Raw genomic sequence first — 19,768 nt, 5'->3', positions numbered from 1 at the left:
AAATGTTGCTCTCAAAGCATTTTAATCTGTACTGGTAACCTAATCTTGGATTGAAGTCCTGTCTCCCTGGACCTCAGGTCCCAACGGTGTTTGTCTAATCCTTCCTATCAATTTCTATAGGTTTTCTCTGTTCTTTCTTCTTTCACTCATTCTGTTTCTCACTTAGCCATTCTGTAAATACATAGACATATGCTTTCCCCCATGGTTTTCTATTAAGTTCTTGATTTAGGGATGCCCTGAGCCATTTGTTTTGTCTCTCCCACAGGTAACATTAAACAATCTATAAATCAAAATCCCATTTTTTTGTTTAAAATAATTTTTGGTAGAATTATTACTTTAAAATTGAATTAATTTCTAGAATTCTTATATTAATTTTAATTTTTGCCACTACATTATTTTCTTATTTTCATGTTAGCTGAGTGGTGGACTAGTTTCTTTCCAAAACATATTTTTCCTCAAACCATTTGTCTAGAACTTTACTCTTTTCCCCCTCCTGGTCCACCCTCCAACATCCCATTCGTCCTTCCTCTTACCCCACCATCCCTATCTCCAAGAGAATGTCACCCCCAGACCCCCAGACCTCCCCACTCCCTGGGACTCAAGTCACTCAGAACTTTATTCTTTCAAGAGAATATATTATTGCTAGAAAGGGAACTGTGATTTATATCTCTTCCTAAAAAATAAATTCATGCTTAATACATTTTATTATATTCTGACTACTCTCTGATATAATTAGATTTCTTCTCATATTTATGTTATGTTTGCAATGTAACAAAGCAATACAAACAGCTAAAATGTGTTAAGTAATTGCCAAGCCCTGTGAGGTTTTAAATGCCTTGTATTCATTAATTCATTGGCTAGCATTGCGTATTCCTGTAAGGTAGATGTAGTTTATCAGTTTTGCATCTGTAAAATAGGAATGACACAGAGGGAAACTGGCTACATTATCTCTGGTTTCACTGTTGGCTAGACAGTGTCACAATGGGAAAGGTTTTCATCACACAGTCCTAACAAATAATCTACGAAGATCAAAGGGTCATATCTAACTGAGGATGGAGATGTGTGTGTGTGTGTGTGTGTGTGTGTGTGTGTGTGTGTGTGTGTGTGTGTATGTACATGTATATATACGTGTGCATGGTGTGGTCTGCTCACTCTTTTCTTCATTAAAATGTATACAAAATCACAGTTTAACATTCACATTAACTTGATTTTATTCCATTATAAGAATCAAGCATGCCCAGTGAAAGTCTCTTATTGCACCCCATGCCTCCTTTCTAAACTCTATTAGTTGTATCCACCATTAACTGTCAGCATATATCCTTCCAGAAATTCACTGCAGTATAGACATATATTCCTACAGTTTTTCACATGGGTAAATTCAGTAATAATTATATGCATACAGTGATGTCTGTATTTTGATGTTTTTACTAGCTTTGAATCTCCAAGCTATGTGTGAGTGGTCTTTGTGTAGTGTCATTGATTTCTAAATATATTTGATATTGCAGAGTCTAAATAGAATTCAAGTTTTTGTTTTTGTTTTGTTGTTTCTTGTGTTGTTTCTTAGGTTAGGCATTTTCTTGAAAGATTTCTGCATGACTAATAGGTGATTTTCTAAAATGTAAGTGCTGTGAGTCATTCTTTGGTAGTCATTCACGTAGCCTCTGTGACCTTGGGTAAGGACTGCTCTTTGATTCCTTTCTGCTCTGTGCAGCATCACGTGTGGAACAGAGACAACAGGGGCAAGCATAAGGCAGGAAGAGTTTGATTCCAGCTTGGAATATATGTTGAGTTTCAGGCCATTTATGAAACTGAATTGTATTGCAGAGATCAAAACAAAGATAAGAGCAGGATGCCTTGCCGAATATACAAACTGACAAGAAAAACAAGGACAAACTTTATAATGAAAATGTATATTTTTATTTAAAAAATTATAAGTAGGCTAAAATTAAGATACCATATAACTAGCTACTAAAATATAAATTCTTGCTTATCTTGTTTAACTCTAGAACTATCTATAATATACATACTATTACTACTACCGTTTCACTAAGAGGATATTATATTTCAGATTTATTAGATCAATTCCCACAATTACCCAATATTAGAGTTGGACTAAAGCCAAAGCCACTTGGCTTACACCTCAGTATCCTTACATGTTTATAAACTGACTCCAGGCAAGGATAAAAGGTAATGTTGAGTATAAAGTAGTCAACAGGCATGCCCAAACCTACAAAAATTTGGCTTTAGAGCTCTTAGCTCAGTGTCCCACTTCTGTTTCTAGGAGTGCTTTTTCATTCTTTTAAGTACATTTTTATTTTTTGAGACTATAACTACATCATTTCCTCCCTCCAAAACTTCCATATACCCACTCCTTCCTCTCTTTCCAATTCATGGCCTCCTTTTTCATTAATCATATGGATTCATGAATACATATATTCCTACATTCAACCTACTCAATTCATAAATGTTACTTATGTGCCTATGTATTCAGGGTTGGACATTTGGTATTGGATAACCAGTTGGTGTATTCTTTTCTAGGGAAGACTTTCTTACTGCCTGTTCCTTAATTACCTGTAGTTCTTAACATAGGCTGAGACCTCATGGGTGTTCCCTCATCCACATTAGCATGTCTGTTGTTGTTTCCCTTCTTCTCATGTTTAGCAGACATGCTGGTAAGACTTTGTTAGTAAAGCTTCTGACATAACTAGGAAACACTGTTTCAATGGCAAACTCCCAGTTCCTCTGGCTCTTAAACTCTTTCTGCTCTCTCATTCACAATGTTTCCCGAGCTTAAACAAATGAGTGTTTTCTAGATGTATCCATTTGGCTTCACAACTCTGAAATTTGATTGACTATAGTTTTCTGTAATGGTCTTGTTCTGTAATGGTCTTGTTCGAATGCTGTAAAGTGAAGGTTCTTGATGAAGGGTGAGGTCTACACTGGTATATGAAGATTTGAAGCTAGGAGCTTCCAGTGGAGAAGATCTATTGACTGTCCTACTGAGCCAACACTATTTCAATTCCATGGTAAACTTATGAGTGAAAATTTCCCCCTCTCCACCTGCTGGTTTCCTGGATTTCCTTCTAACCTTCATATGCTTTTCTCTTAAACTCTAGTAAAATTGTCCTTTAAGATTCTCCAAAAGCTTTACAAATGTTCTTAATAGGAAAGAACTTAAATGCATACTATACTATACTATACTATACTATACTATACTATACTATACCATACTATACCATACTATACTAAATACTATACCTCTCAATGGATAAAGATTTTAATAATGTTGATAGTAGTCTGAAAGAGAGGGTGAAGCTACTTGAAGTTTGTTAGTGGCATCATGGTTATTTATTTATGGTATGTGAATATGGTACACAGTGTGTGTTTGCTTGGTGTATGGTAGGTACATGTGTAGTATTGGTGCATGAAATGTGTGGGCTGATCATCCAATGAAATCCTGGGAACTAGTCTTCAGTCACTCCCCAGTGTGCTTACAGGGCATATAGCCATGCCCGTTTTTTCTCCTTCTCTTTCTTTTCCTCCTCCTCTTCTTTCTTTCTTCTTCTTTCTCCTCCTCTCCCTCCTCCTTTCCTGTTCTTCTTCCTTCTCTTCCTCTTTCTCCTCTGCTTTATCTTTCCCCTTCTTCTTGTCCTCTTCTTCCTCCTTCTCGTCTTCTAATGTTGTGTTGCAAGTCTGAACTCAGGTCTGTGTGTTTGCACAGGAAGTGGATTGGACAGCATACTGGGCCATATCCCCAACCCTGAATATTAATGATTTACACAATTGATCTCAGCTTGTTTGTCTGTAAAACATGGCTAGTACCTAAATGACAGAATTAAGAGTGCTGCAATCCAAACACATGAACATAATATATGACACTGCCCAAGAGGTAGTATATTTTCCTTCCTCTGAAATGATCCACTATTTTTCCTCATTTGGTCCAGGGACACTAGAAGAAAACAAAACAAAACAAAAAACAAACAAACAAAATGGTCTCTATATTCCTAGTACAAGTCAATGCATCAACAAATCATTGATACGTGAAGGTGAAGCCACTGATGGGGGACAGTCTAAGAACAGCTGACTGCTCTGGGGACAGGCAGATTCCCAGGACTGTGCAGGGGTGCTCCCTTTGTACCCACTTCTATTGCCCAGGTTCTAGTGCCCCATTTGCACACAAAAGTGAAAAAGTAAGAAATAATAATAATCTTCAGTTTTTTTCACATTTTCTAGCTAGTATATGTTCACTGAGAGAGAAACATTTCTATTGAAATGACTTACCAGATGCTAAGTTTTCAAGAGATGTAGGTACACAGTCGTTACAGCAGCATGGCCATTTTTTTCTCCATCTTTATTAAATTGGTTATTTCTTATTTACATTTCAATTGTTATTCCCTTTCCCGATTTCTAGGTCTACATCCCCTCCCCCTCCCCTCCCCCTCTCCTTCTCTATGGGTGTTCCCCTCTCCATCCTCCCCCCATTGCCGCCCTCCCCCCAACAATCTAGTTCACTGGGGGTTCAGTCTTGGCAGGACCAAGGGCTTCCCCTTCCACTGGTGCTCTTACTAGGATATTCATTGCTACCTATGAGCTTGGAGCCCAGGGTCAGTCCATGTATAGTCTTTGGGTAGTGGCTTAGTCCCTGGAAGCTCTGGTTGGTTGGCATTGTTGTTCATATGGGGTCTCAAGCCCCTTCAAGCTCTTTCAGTCTTTTCTCTGATCCTTCAACGGGGGTCCTGTTCTCAGTTCAGTGGTTTGCTGCTGGCATTCGCCTATATATTTGCCATATTCTGGCTGTGTCTCTCAGGAGAGATCTACCTCCAGTTCCTGTCAGCCTGCACTTCTTTGCTTCATCCATCCTATCTAGTTTGGTGGCTGTATATGTATGGGCCACATGTGGGGCAGGCTCTGAATGGGCGTTCTTTCAGTCTCTGTTCTAAACTTTGCCTCCCTATCCCCTCCCAAGGGTATTCTTGTTCCCCTTTTAAAGAAGGAGTGAAGCATTCGCATTTTGGTCATCCTTCTTGAGTTTCATGTGTTCTGTGCATCTAGGGTAATTCGAGCATTTGGGCTAATATCCACTTATCAATGAGTACATACCAGCATGGCCATTTTTAATCATAGTGCACTACCAGAAGTGTTTTGTTAGGGACTGTCATTTGAGAAAGGCAGTGTTACTGATTTTCTGACAAGTTATGCTAACTGGATCTTCTGATTGTCTTCTCATTAATATTTCTCAGGTGCCCTGTCAAATATGCAGTCAATTTGGCACAATTTTATCTTCAATTTTTATTTTTAGAGATTGATACAAATATATTTTATATATTTATATATATAATATATATATATATATCATACTTTAAAGAAACCTTGTAAATTGACCTAATTTTGTAACTAACTATGAACCATATGTGTTATGATAGCTTTAACTGACACTGGTGTGGTTTGTCCACAGCACATTTAACTGGACAGTGCCCTTCCTTTCGCTGCTGGCCTGTTTGATTCTGGCCATAGCCACGGTCGTTTTGTATTTCATTCCTCTACGGTATATCATTCTACTCTGGGGTAAGTCTGACACAGTTCTTTTGCTAGTAGGCAGTTCCAGGTAAGAACAAATTACTTATTTTTAAAGTACAACCATAAACTTTAAGTGCGCTCCTGGTACCAATTAAACATGAGATTAAGGAAAACCTTTGGGGAATGAAAACTTCCAGGACCTTTCGGCAAAGGCCAATTTCATGAGGTCTCAACATGGATATTTATAAGCCCTGTGCAGAATCACAATCAAATGAAACTGTGATCAGACTTACCATTTCCCTTTAGGCTTTCCTGGTCGTAAATCCATTTGAATAATATATGGCTGTGGACTAGTAACTTTCCGGAAACACCGTGGTTCAGATGGTAGGCAAACACCTGCATCTTGCCCTTTATACACAGTCAAAGTGAGTCTGGCCACTCTGCCTCACTGCTTCTGACTCGCCATCTCAACTACAGGAAAGAAATGAGCTAACCTCATAGTTAAATCCAGAAGCAGTGGGGTGAGGAATGGATATCTATGATTACCTAAGTAGTGGGTGAAGAAGAGAAAGCTATTGTTAACAGGGGACTTGGCATGCTTGCATAAAGTTTAGCCGATTTTTAAAAAGGCAACAAGAAGGAGATCAACTTGATTTGTATGTCATGCTAAATTTCATATCCAAGCAAGGTGCTGGACAAAATGGAAGCCTCAATGTGACTCTGTATGTCTTTTTGGCCTGACAAAAAGAGTGTACTAGGAGCAGACTAACCTCCTTGCTAGAGAAGCAAACAGCGTTTGCCTTACGACTGTTATTGAGTCTTACATGTTCATCATTTCGTGGGATCTTCTACATCAAGATATTCAGGAAAGCCCCAAAGATCAGAGACTGCCTGGATGCATTCTCCTGTAAGCAACAGCAGAGAACATGGAAATGAAGACAAAAGCCACAAATATTTCTGGACCCATCAAGAAAATTTATGAAGATGGTGAGAGTGGAGAGGACCCAGTTGATGAAGAAGCCAAATTGGACATTAGGAAGTGAGAGGAATTATTGGAGAAATGAAATGACTCAAGAATACACAACAGTGAGGAGTTTGGGAGGGTAACCTGGTCATTCTCTGAGGTGTAATATTTGTTTGTTTGTTTGCTTGCTTGCTTATTTTTACATTAATTTATTCACTTTACATCCTGATCTCAGCATCCTCCCAGTACCCCTGACCCCGTCATAGCCCCTGTCACATCTCTCTCCCTTTCTCCTCTGATAAGAAAGGAGGTTCCTCTGGGTACCAACCCACCATGACACATAAAGTCACTGCAGGACTAGGTACATCATCTTCAACTGAGGCCATACAAGATAGTCCAGGATGAGAAACATGATTAACAGGCAGGCAACGGGGTCAGGGACAGCTCTTGTTTCAGTTGTTGGGGAATCTGCATGAAGACCAAGCTGCACATCTGGTACATGTGTGTGTATAGTGGGTTAAAGATGAGCCCATGTATGCTCTTTGGTTGGTAGTTCAGCCTCTGAGAGCCCTAAAGCATCCAGGTTAGTTGATTCTGTTGGCCTTCCTGTGGAGTCCCTGTCCTCTTTGGGTTCCTCAATCCTTCCCCCAACTCTTCTGTAATACTCCCCGAGGTCCATTGAATGTTTAACTGTTCATCTCTTCCCATAGCCGCTGAGTAAAGCTTCTTAGAGAAAGAGAGAACAGTTATGTTAGGCTCTTGTCTGCAAGCATGACAGAGTACTGATAGTGTCAAAGACTGGCTCTTGCCCATGGAATGACTCTCGAGTTGGGCCAGCTATTTGTTGGCCATTGCTTCAGTCTCCGCTCCATCTTTGTCCCTGTACTTCTTGTAGGCAGGACATATTTTGGGTGAAGATTTTGTGGGTGGGTTGGTGTCCTTATCTTTCCATTGGGAGCCCTGCTGGGCTATATGTGGCCACTTTAGGCTACATATCCCCCAGTGCCAGGAGTCTCAGCTAGAGTCACCCTTATGGACTCCATGGATTCACCCTGATCCCAGGTCTCTGGCATGACCTAGAGATACCTCCCTTCCCCACAGCTGCATATTGCTGTTTACTCTCTCCCAAGTTCTCTCCATTTGAGTTTCCTCCCTCCATCAACCTCTGATGACTGTTTTATTTCCCCTTCTGAGTGAGATTCAAGCTTCCTAGGAGTGTAATCTTAAAGAAAGTGTTCTCCATTGAAGCCAGTCAAAGGAAAACATAATCTAATCCTTCACAGAGTTCTGACTTAAAAATTAGGCATCACTGAGAATCAAGTATGAAGTTTGAAACACTGCTGAATTGTATAGATAAAATAATTTTACTCTTTCTTCATTTCCATAAGTATTTCTTTGTATTTCCTTTCAAATCCAATTTTGTTCACATTTAGCTTGTAGATGTTATCTTCTAACCAGATGTGACTGATGATAGGCCTTTGACTATTATCTTATTTGTGCTGAGTTAAATGCCGTGGTCAGCTGTTAAACACTATGTATAGTTGATAATTCTATGCATCCTTTCTTCCATGAAGAAGGTTGATAAAGTCTTCTGTGTATTTCCTCAAAAGATTATTTTCATGAATCGTGTGAATATCTATATTTCTAAATGCTTAAGTCCCATATATAATGATGTATTATTTGCCTATAACCTGTTCATACTCTCCCTTGTATTTTAAAACATTCCTTGATTACTAATATATAAAACTACATAAGTGTATTGTAAATGATTGAGATATTCTATTTTTAAGGAATGACAAAGGAAAAATCAGCCAAGTTTCATGACAGGCATTGTTTTTCCTAATATTTTTGACCCCTGGCTTTCTAATACAGGGATCTGGGGTTCAAACATGGAGAAATACATGGTTGTGTTTCTGATTGTCGATTTTCTCTTTTTTCCTTACTCAAATCACCAGGCTTCTGATTTTATAGTCTCATGTCTTAGAAGCTTTCTATATCTCTGGGCATCCACTTAACAAGAATATTTATCTACCTGTTCTTCAGTTCATGGCTGATATTGTTAAAGAGTGTGGAGTTCATTGTGCTCTCATTGGCCCAAATAAATCCTTTCAATTTTTCATTCTGATTGCTTAGTTCTATGGTAGACAATTTTTGATAGCTTATGAATGAGTTTACGAATAAGTAATGGAGTTTAAGCCTTAGCTATCAATACGTGATAACCTGCCTATATACAAAACAGGCATTGCATCTTGGAATATATTCTGCAGTTCTCCTGTGAGCTACTATAAGGTGAGGTAGTTATTCATTAGCATATACTCAGAGACTACTCCTGCATGTCTTTTAAATATATCTCCCGTAGACCCACACTTTATCACATAGAAAAAGTTACATGTATATGCCTAAAATGTTGCTTGCTCCTTCTGACTTTGTTAAGGTTTATATGACTTATTTTAAAAGTTACCTGTTAACTTGCGTTGATTCCTAAACAAAATGTGTCATGAACAAATTGATGGCTTTAAATTTTTGCAAAAAAAAAAATTTACATGCACTAGATCTTGTATTGTGTATAGCAAATACTTTTGTAGAAGTATTTCAAGCATAGAAATTATTTGAGATAAACCCATGAAAACAGCTTAACTTCTGAACCCTCATGGGAAATACTGCTAGACTCAGAAAATTCACTGTGAGGTTTTGACAGGCGAAATGCCACCCCTTTACTCTTTGGCTCTGTGCTGTGTTCTGCAGGCATGTGGGTATAAACATATGTAAGGAGTACTTGAAAATATGAGTAATTGACTCTACCTGTTCATAACTGTGCTTCATAAAGTGACCTGGTGAGGCTCCATCACTTCTGTATTTTGGGACAGTGACTAGGAATTTCCACAAAGGGCCAGTTATGAAGAAATTCTAAAATTGTCTTTAGGAACCTTTCTCTTTGGGACTTTGCTGACTTGTATGACACATACATTTCTGAAGCCATTAGAGGACTTTGTTGGCCTGTATGATATATGTATTTTGAGAAGGACATGCATTTTCTACCATTCAGTCCAGTCAGTGCATGACTTTTTTTTTTTTTTTTTGAGACGTTTCCCTTAACTCCTTTGATTAATTTTTTCTTCATCATGGATGTTCTCATTAGTATTTCCCAGTTCTGGTCTCACACACTTCCATTTTTAGCAAAGTAGATAGAAACTCTCTCCTATATTTTTGAGCTTCCTATAATGAGGAGCTATGAGCCATTCATCTTGTATTTCCATTGGAGAACATGATATCCATCACATAAAAGGAACTCAGCATTTGACGGGATAAGCATGGCTCCTCTGTCCTACACTCAAAAGTGGACCTACACACTATGTACCCAAGTACTTACTAGGCAGTGCCATTCTATGCCGTGTGGTTGTTATTGTGTTACACAAATGCAAGGAACCACTCAATTCCTTCAAATGTTTCCTACTGTAGGCTTTATCTCCATTAACTGATCTACATTCTGTATAGCCTGGGACCACTCAACAATGTCCTTACCAAATGTCATACCCCAAGAATTGCATCTCATTTGAATTTTTTTTTCCTTCTTGGCTAACAGTATTTACAGCAGATACATCTCTGTCTATCATTTCTGTTTAAAAATGAAATCTAAATTAGGAGTCGTATTCACTGGATCAAGATACAACATCCATGTTTGGGTATGTGTTCCCAAAACAGTGTGTGTGATACATTGTAGAACAAAGACCTTTCTTTTCCTGCACTACCTCCTTGTGTTATTGTCTAATTGACATCCATGGTGATGACTCCAGTGACTCTCTATTGTTGGGTAATTGCAGATTGTATAACATTTGCCTATATTACTCAACATGATTCTATAATTCTATAATCAATCCTGGAAACTACAGAGGGAATGTTTTTATTATGCGGATTTCATTGTCAAAAACCTTGGGCCCAGTAGGATTAAGCCATGGGCCTGAAATCACATAGTTAATATGTTATGGACCTAGAATGGGAGCCCAGGAATGCCTACACCTTTGCTATTGCCCTATTTCCCTATAAAGTTGACCAAGGGTCTATGATGTCCTCTTTCTACTTGATGTCAAATAATAGATAACTTCGTAGAATATCTCAAATCATTGAACCTAAGGTACCTTAAAAATAAGCTATGCTTCTGAAGCATGCAAGCTGAATACCTTGTGATTTTTATCCCAAGTCTTTCAAACATAGTCAGTCTCACTGCATTGTGGACTACTTCTGCCTTTATGGGTGCATCTGAGCTGCTGTGCAGGTTTGTAATCTCCTCAGGGACTAAGAATGCAGTGTTTTGATCGGCTGTGATATTATCCCTGCCTTGCTCTCCCTTGTAAAGGCTCCAGATGCGCACACTATATATAATTAACAATAGAAGATACATCTTTTCTCAATACGTCTTTGTCTCCCTTCATCACTTTGCCTTGTCTGTTTTCTTTTGCCAAAAAAGCCCATGCTACAATTAAATGTCTTTAGAATAACACAGTGAGAGTATTTTAGTTTAAAGGAACACTGGGGGGACTTTTAGTTCCAAACATGAAGCTTGCTGTGGGGGTAGAGGGAAGAAAGGCAGAGTGCAGCTTTGACTTGAAGGCAAGGGGAGCACTACTGAGATCCTTCCCCAGCCCAACCACCAAGCCACCATTTACTCATGAACAATGGCTGCCTCCCATTTGCAAAGCAGATGTAAATCTGACCCCCCAAAGAAAGGACTGGAGGTTGTCATTGTGTCAGGTACAATGCCATGCAGGAAGTCTAGTCCTTAGATGAAAGCAAAGTCATATTTAATGAACAAAGGGAAACATCAAACCTTTTATGTGATGGGGACTGTTGAACTTGGCTTCTGAGTAGGAGCCATTCAGAGCACAGCTAAGCTGAGCATTCATTCAGCATCATTGGGACAGGCGAGCCTTCAGATACCATCCTTGTTAAACAAGCACCCTGTGGCAAAACTTCAGAAGGCCACCTAGTCTTTCGGCTTCTAAAACTCAACATGAAAAAAAAAAAGGGTTGACATTTGGTGAAAAGACTGTAGCTTATGAGATCTGGATAAGGCAGAGCAACCCCAAGGAACAGAGTAGAAGACAAAAGAAGATTGGGAGAAATCTTTCTCAGTGGAGGAAACCATGTTCTGGGCATGCCCAGGAACTCCAGATGTACAGCCAAAGAGTGACAGAAGCTGCAGGGTCACTTGGCATCTTGAACATTGAACCTCATTCTAATTACCACTGCTGCCTTTCTAAGTTAGCGTGGACTCTGTTGCCTGGACAAACACGTGTGCCAGCGCTGCAGTCCATAAATGAAGTTAGTCACTGCAATAAGATAATTTTCCAATAATAACTTTTCACAGTTTCTGCCAGCAACGTGCAATCAACATGTCAAGTTCTGTTCTGCAGTGAGAGAAAAGGATCCTGTGAAAACCGCAGAAAGGGAGAGCTACTGCTGCAGTTTCTTTCTACCCACCAAGACTCCCACCCTCTTCTCCCCACAGCTATGTTTGGTCCAGAGCATCCAAGCAGGGACTTGTTTTGACTAGTGGAGGCCTTTTCCCATCTGGGACATTCGTTTCCATAGCAGAGGAGGCTCTTAATCAGGGGTTACCAAAAGAACCAATCAGTTCCCCTGTTTCAGCGCATGTTTCTATAGTTCTGCTACTGACATTGTAATGGGATTTTTCACAGCTGAAGAAGGCAGAGCCCTCTTTCCACAGCACGACCCTCCATCTTTTCAGGAAAAAGTTGCTGTGAATGATGCCACATGACAGCAACTTGTGCACAATTGGAAGAACAGTGATTGTTTTCACACAAATTTTTAGTTGTGAATATCTCTCCTCCCTCACTCAGGCATGTTTTCAAAGATAGATGATGGACAGGTAGGTAGGTAGAGAGAGAGAGAGAGGGAGAGAGAGAGAGAGAGAGACAGAGAGAGAGAGAGAGAGAGAGACAGAGAGAGAGACAGAGAGACAGAGAGACAGAGAGAGAGAGATGATAGGTAGGTAGATATGGATGATAAACATCATATTTTTGTTTTGTAGGCATAAATAAATTTACTAAGAAGCTTCGAAATCCTTATTCCATCGACAATAATGAGCTCCTCGACTTTCTCTCCAGGGTGCCCTCTGACATTCAGAAGGTATGTGATGATAGTTCACCACCCACGGGGGGCACCAATTCTGAGTTCTTGCCAGCCCTAGAGAACTGGAAGAGCACATGGCTGTGCTTGTGTGAGTAATTGAGATAAAGAATCAGAAAATCTCTAAAGAGTTCTTTCTGGGAGGCGGGGGACTAAAACTAGCCCTTCGTCCAAAGCATATAATGACTGAGAAAATTTATCCTGTAAAAGAGCTACTTAGGAATGGAGCTGGAACTCATACTGAGCAGTTCTGGGGCTGTGAAGTGGGTCCCGTTTTGATTACTTTCCTCCCTGAAGAGAGAGAGATGAGCTCAGAGGAGTTTCCTAGGCTCCGGAAAGGAAGGGTACTGCTTATTTTCTCAGTTCTCCAGATGGCAGGCATTTTAGGGAAGTAGGAGACAAGAGGATTATTCTTCTTATTCCTCCCTTGCCCCAATTATCTCCTCAGCCTCCTCTCTATCCTCTTTCCTCGAAAGACTTAGGAATGCCGAGGACAAAGCCTCCACTTTCTCTGATACACACAGAGGAAGAGGTGGTGGGAAATCAAATTTAAGATCAATCACAAGTATTATTCCCAGGTAATGCCCACTTAGTCCAGCAGCGTCTCAATTTTGTGGATGCGCAGAGATTAACAAAGGCCCCAGTAACGGAAAGTCCCAAAGAATGGCCCCATCCAGGGTCCTGCAGACTTGCCTGCACCGAAGCCAAAGGACGTCAGGCAGGCAGTGATTTCTCTAATGGAAAAGAGTGTGACCACTGAATAGGTAAAGGGGGGGGGGTCGCATGGCATGATCATCAAGGTGATCAAAGGCACAGTCTTTTGTTGTCAGAGGGAACCCCAAATCAAGTATCGATTTTCATCGTTGGGCCAACATAGCATAATTGGTTTCCCAGCATCTTCAGGTGGATTAGAGACACATGGGGCTTAAGGTCTCAAGAGCCCCTTCATTCTACATTCTAGAGATTAAAATGTACTCTGTGGTTCTTTTTCTTGAAGCTTTTACTTCATGCCATGAACCTACAAAAAAGTCACTTCTCTAAAGATGTATCTAGTCGCTAGCATTTATGTGACACGTTTGGAAATAATAACCTGGCCTTTGTTTGTTTCAAATTTAATATTGGCAGTTACATTATATTCTGTCCTCCTTGGGGGTGGAGGGGACTTTCACAAAACACGAGATGGAAGAATTTTTTTTTTTTTTTTTTTTGCCAGGGTGGGAAGGGACTTTTTCGGTTCGCCTGATTTTTGGCCAAGTGTAGCCTACTGTAGGACTAGATATAATATCCTTGGAGAATTTGACAGAAATGCTGAAAATAGGGAGCACATGTGATCATAGTTTAAATAGTTTCAATGAATCCATTCTAGCCCCAGCCTATCAGACCTACACATAATAGCATTGATGCTTGCACTGTATCATCTCATGGGTTACAGTGCAAGTTCACACAACATCTGTGAATAGAAATTTTCATCAGTCCCGTGGCTCCATAGTCCTGGCACCAGCCCTTGGGATGTGTCATCCAGGTATATTTGGCATGATCACAGGGAGGTACATGTGAGAAAACATTTGAATGTGGATCTTCCGTGCATTAGCATAAACATCCCCATCCCATCAAGGGTGCTTTCTAAAGACCCTAACAGTTTGTCTCTGAGGACTCCACAAGTGCTCCTGTTTCTCACAGATGGTCTAGCTTTTACACTATTAAGTGAAATTAATCCTAAGTGACATCTATATAAGTTTGGGGCCTAGCATCAATTTTAATACTTTGGTAAAAGAAATGTCTGTAAGACACTGAATTTCCCTTCACCATTGTAGGTACTTTGAAATGAGTAATACTCGTTTGTTGTGTCATAATGTAAGATCAGAATCCCAATAGGCAGGTACCATGTTATTTACAGTTGAAAGCTGGTCTAAGCAAGACCTAAGATCAGGCAGCAGTGGTGAGCTACGTAAAAGTCTATAGAAGCCCAGGCATCTCATTAGAAAAATCTGCTTTTAATATTTTTGGTTTCAAGAAATGATGCATGACTTCTGAAACCCTTCCTGCAATTAATTCCCCCCACGGCCCCATGTTTAGAAAATGATTCATTACCTTTGAACCTTCCTTCCTTTGCTTTGCTATGTCCTTGGGGAGCCATTAACACACTCTGTGGTGAGCTAGGGTTACCCAACTGCCAGCATCATGTCTGTCTGTTTTCACAGGTGCAGTATGCAGAGCTGAAACTCTGTGGCAGCCACAGCCCACTTCGGAAGAAGAGGAGCACTGTCTAGGGTTCACACAGACTGCAAACTCCAGCATCCAATGTGCAGCCAGTCAGACCTGGATCCTGGCTGCTCTAGTGGTACCAAGGTGTCCTAAGATGTCTGTTCAGCCTGTTCATCCCTCTCTGTTCTCTTTACATACCCAGATGCAAGCACACGTGCACACAGGTCTCTATGCATGGGTATCCCAGATGCCTAGACAACCAAACCATCAACAGGCATCAAGTCTGAGACTGTGCGAGCCTCGCGTCCACTTTTAGGACATAAGACAAGGTGTCCACATGTCTGAACACCATCCTTGAGAATAACCAGGAGACCACTTGATTCTGGGATGATGCTGAACTGATTTCAATACCATCAGTGGATTTTTCACTAAGAATGATTAGTTATTTTTAGTTGAGGCTAGTGGTTCACAACTGTAATCCTAACAGCAAAGAGGCCAACGTAGGACAGTCCAAGCTCAATGCCAGCTCAGGAATTGTGCTATGTCGGCCTCCACTCTATAGTAAAAACTCTGTCTTAAAACCAACAATCAACAGAGGTTCAGTTATTTCCAGTCTTGATCCCCTGACTTGTCCCATGTTATTTTGTTTCTCTCTATCTACCCAGAAATGAATATTAGAAAATGAATATTTAGTGATTTCCAGAATTAACTCAAATATTTAGGAAGCTTTCAGCTGTGATTACTAAAGACATGCTTGTTTATTTATTTTTGGTGGCCCCTTAGTATTAGATGCCAGTTTAAATCACATCTCAGCTGTTGTTGGCAAGGGCTATTCCTGAAGGTCCCAAAGAGACACTCATTGGAGTCACTCATTGGAAGAATAAGGGTTTTGTGGTAGTATTAGGTTTCTGTAAAATGCCATTTCTTCCAGCATCACTTTTTTGCTTATTACTAAAACAAGATGTCAATGTGCACCCTTAGAGAGATGCTGAAGGTTGGGGCAGATGAATTGGTAGATTCTGAATGTATTTAGTAATATCCAAGTATGACGGGGCTTATTTAACTGAGACTCTTAGTGAAATCTAATCATTTCGGTTGTCTGATGTTTTGAGCAGACATTTAAAATGTTTTTGCTGTTCCAAACTTTTCTTTTATGTTTCTAAGGATCAAAATAAGGTATAGACAATGGAAGCTTATTTCAAAAATCCTGGTCATACCAAACAACCACCAAAAATTCCTCTATAGAGAGTATTTGAATCCTGAGTACCCTGCAACCCCACAGCATACCCTGCTAAGTTTAAAACAATTAATGATGTGCATGTAAAAAGTGTACAAATATATCTTTTTATTAAAATGATATTTAAGCTTTAAAATCTATATTTCATCAGCATATACTTGCTATGTGCAGATTTGTATATGTATTGTAAAGAGAAGCTGAGGTAAGAAGACGTAATTCACTTGTGTTTAGCTCTTTTTTTTTGTTTCTGCATTGTAATTTAATAATCTTCAAACAAAATGTTTTATGAAAAAAAATGCCAAAGACTCTAAACTTTGTCATCTCCTGTCTGTTTTACTTCGTATTCTTCTTCCTGATTTCTCTGTGACAGAGCCCGATTTCTGCATGATTTGATTTACTTCAAGTTAATGAGGCTGGCTGGGAAAGAGCCTTGACGAGATTCTAAAAGCCCCAGTAAATCTGTTAGTTGTACATACAATAGATACCCGAGAACTTCTTTGTCTAACCAGTTACTCAATCTTCTGTGTAAACAATACCTCATTGTCTTATTCCTGTCATCCAGTTTATCATAGTCTGTCATTTAGTAATGACCCAAGGCAGACATCTATAAGCCGTCATGTGAGATAAGAGCAGCCATTGGAATGGAAACTTTGGAGAGCCAAATAATCCCTTATTTATTTAAATGTAGGACCCATCCTTCATAGCTGTTCTTTTCCTTTAGAATTTCTAAATGAAATAATTTTCCCAACAGGAAGGTATTATTAGTGCGACTTCTTTCCCCCATATCCCCGATAGAACTCACAGCATTGAATTCAGGTCACAAATGCCAGCTGGTATTTGAGAGCAAGTTGGGGCCAACTTTTTCTACACTCTCTACTGAAGACAATTGAGAATTTATGAAATCAACATTGCATGTGAGAAAATGAGTATTCGTTGGAAGTGAAATGTTAAGATTCATACAATTATTTGTAGTTGCACAGGTCTCATCCTTATATGCTTTGTCTTAGCCCAGGATGTCAGAGAGTGACAAATCGTATAATCTAATACTTTATTCCATCTTGACGAAGCACCTGTCATGGTGCTGTAGGCAGAATTATTCTCCTTGTATTCATGGGACCAAAGCTAGCATGAATTTCTTTTTTTTCCTTCTTCCACTGTTTGATATAAGAAAGAAAGATTTGTTCTAACCCCAAAATGTATGAACTTCTGCAAGACTTTTCTCCTTTCTGAGAATTATCACAATTGATACTTATAGAAAGAAGTCCTTTGGCATGTCCAAATTTGCCAGCTAATTTGACAGTTTGTATGTTTTGAGACAAGCACTGAGTAACATGCATGTTACTAAATCACCACAGTCATAAATCTGATAGCTTGTGGCCACTCTATAAAGACAAAAGATCCAAAGGAAAGCTAAATTCTCACACCACTACAGTCCAGCCACAAGAGTTTGAAGCCTTGTTTCTTAGTGACCCAAGATCTCTCATACAAACATCTGGAGCCTAACTCATAAACTCTCACAGCACTTTACACGAAAGGCCAGTCTTTAAAGCATGAGTTGTGTTATATGTTAAAGCTTGCTGTTTAGCAAGGTATCGGGAAATTCACCTATCCCTTCAGACATGGACCAACCCGGGAGTCCCACAATGAAAGAACGGAGTCATTTCTCCTTTTCCTGCAATAAAATAACTCCACCTGCTTCTGTGAGTGACATGATTCCCTCTCTCTAGAAACTCACTGTTTCATTGGAGTGTGTTTCAATAAATTATATATTTATGTCTTGGTAAATTATTTTATCAGTACATAACTCTCTTTCCTATATTGGATTACATTGGCAACTACTATGTGACTAACAGGCAAGTAGCATATGCAATGTGAATACTTTGAATGAAGACTGACTCACATTCAAGACAAGGTGGGCTACAAGATGCACGATGCAGATCCATTATTCAGAGCATATGGTATCCACTTAATGATTTTGTTGAAATTAGTAGATGACATATTCATACTACTCAACCTAAAGATAATTAATTGGGAATGTTAAAGCTTTGTAAAGTGTTCACAGTTCCCTTCTTTGTCCCACACTCACTTTTAGAGCACTGCCAAAGTCTTATCTTAAAGGCTTGTCTTCTGAACTGGGGCCAGGGATCTCTTGGATATCTTTGATTTTGGTCTTTGTGTTTTTCCCTCATCTACAAACCTATGTAATCCAGTCAGTCAGGGCTGGATATAGTATTGCTTCTCCTGGTAGCCATACTGTGTAATATTCCATATGTCATGGGAATGATGGGAATCTCATTGAGCTGGGTTAGTCTTCATATTAGCTCTTCCACTTTTGATGACTTTCCCTAAATGTCTAAGTAGATGCTATTCTCCTTCAAGTTTGAAGTTCTCCTGCTCTGATGGTGTCACCTTTGACTTTGTGCTATCTGAGTTTCCACCTCCTGATACAGCATAAGATGGGGAAGGCCTCAGTGAATTGGTGAGTGCTAACCCATGTGTCTCGGTGAACCACTACTGTCATCATGAAGTCACTTTATCCTTCTAGCTACCTTCCAAATCCCCTACCTTCAAACAATGTGTCATAGCCAATGATTTGAGATCAAAGTTTGAGGAAATGAATTCTAACAGATACACCAAAACATCAAAAATCATCTGTATATCTACTGAAGGTCAGAGCTTCCAGAGGCCTTGGCCCCACTCTTCTCTACTAGACATACCAGTCTATAAGCCACTCAGAAATACATGCCTAACAGCACAATCATGGGCCATTTATTTCTGAGTCTTTTTATATGTTGCTTCTTTTTTTAAAGAAAAAAGAGAAAGGAATAACCCAGAAAGATCAATGGTGCCCATCCTGGACAGTGAGTGATTGCATGAAGTAGAGTGCTTATTTTGTGTGATAGATATGACTTCTGGATATGTCAATGACCAACTATTCAATTATGCAATGTCTTGTATTTGGAGAAATTCTTACATGGCAATAGAAAATACAGTGTTTGTGAATTGTAAAATGACATTTTGATTCTTGTTTTCTTGTAATTTCCCAGTTAACGTATTGAACACAGATTGATACGTATAAGCAAAAAAGATAGCCTTCCTTTGATGGAGCCAGATGATAAATGAATTCTACTTTCAAGCAGCTAACACACTCAGATTCAAGTTTCATAAACCTCTCAATCTTGTTACATTGTGTGTCTTAGCAATTAGGTTGTGCAAAGAATTGTTCTAAGTCAGTTGTAGTGTTCCTGATATAAACAAATGTTGTCCTAGACTTTTATATCAGTGCACAGCGAGAGAAAATATAAAAGTCTAATTGGGAGATTATACGAAACAAATGAGGAGAAATTGACATCTATTTGATGGGGGCAACAGCAGGGCCAAAAATGACTATTTGATTCAAGCAAAAAAAAATGTTGATAATTTACAGGCTTCCTCCAAGTCTAGAGAGAGAACATGGCATAGGCACAAAAGTTGACAAAAAGAGAAGTCAAAACCTGGACAGCTGATATACACAGAGATAGTGAATACCATGTCAGATGCTATGTCATTTCCCTGCATAAGGTCCATTTATGGAAAATGATCTTCAGCTATTTTAATATTAATTTGGATAAAATATTGACTCTTAAATCATAGACAAATAGCAAAATAAAATTTTCAAATAGTTTTAAATAAAATATAAGAATTTTTTTAAAAATCGA

The 19,768-nt window shown here is 39.3% G+C and overlaps 1 protein-coding gene across 3 annotated transcripts in view; it reads left to right on the top strand.

Moving 5' to 3' along the window:
* Positions 1 to 19,086, top strand: part of Mctp2 (multiple C2 and transmembrane domain containing 2) — a 232,795-nt gene extending 213,709 nt beyond the window's left edge. For 2 of the 3 annotated variants that reach the window (XM_087557430.1, XM_087557433.1), the window contains 3 exons: positions 5,456 to 5,565; positions 12,531 to 12,628; positions 14,830 to 19,086. In XM_087557430.1, coding sequence (XP_087413556.1) covers positions 5,456 to 5,565; positions 12,531 to 12,628; positions 14,830 to 14,898 — 277 coding nt within the window. In that variant the 3' untranslated portion in view covers positions 14,899 to 19,086. 3 annotated transcript variants of the gene reach the window in all.
* The last annotated feature ends 682 nt before the right edge of the window (positions 19,087 to 19,768 follow it).

Source organism: Rattus norvegicus, chromosome 1 (assembly GCF_021556685.1).
Source record: "Rattus norvegicus strain SHRSP/BbbUtx chromosome 1, alternate assembly SHRSP_T2T, whole genome shotgun sequence".
NCBI lineage: Eukaryota > Metazoa > Chordata > Mammalia > Rodentia > Muridae > Rattus > Rattus norvegicus.
The sequence above is the reverse complement of the archived record's forward strand: the minus strand, read 5'-3'. Positions and strand labels throughout refer to the sequence as shown.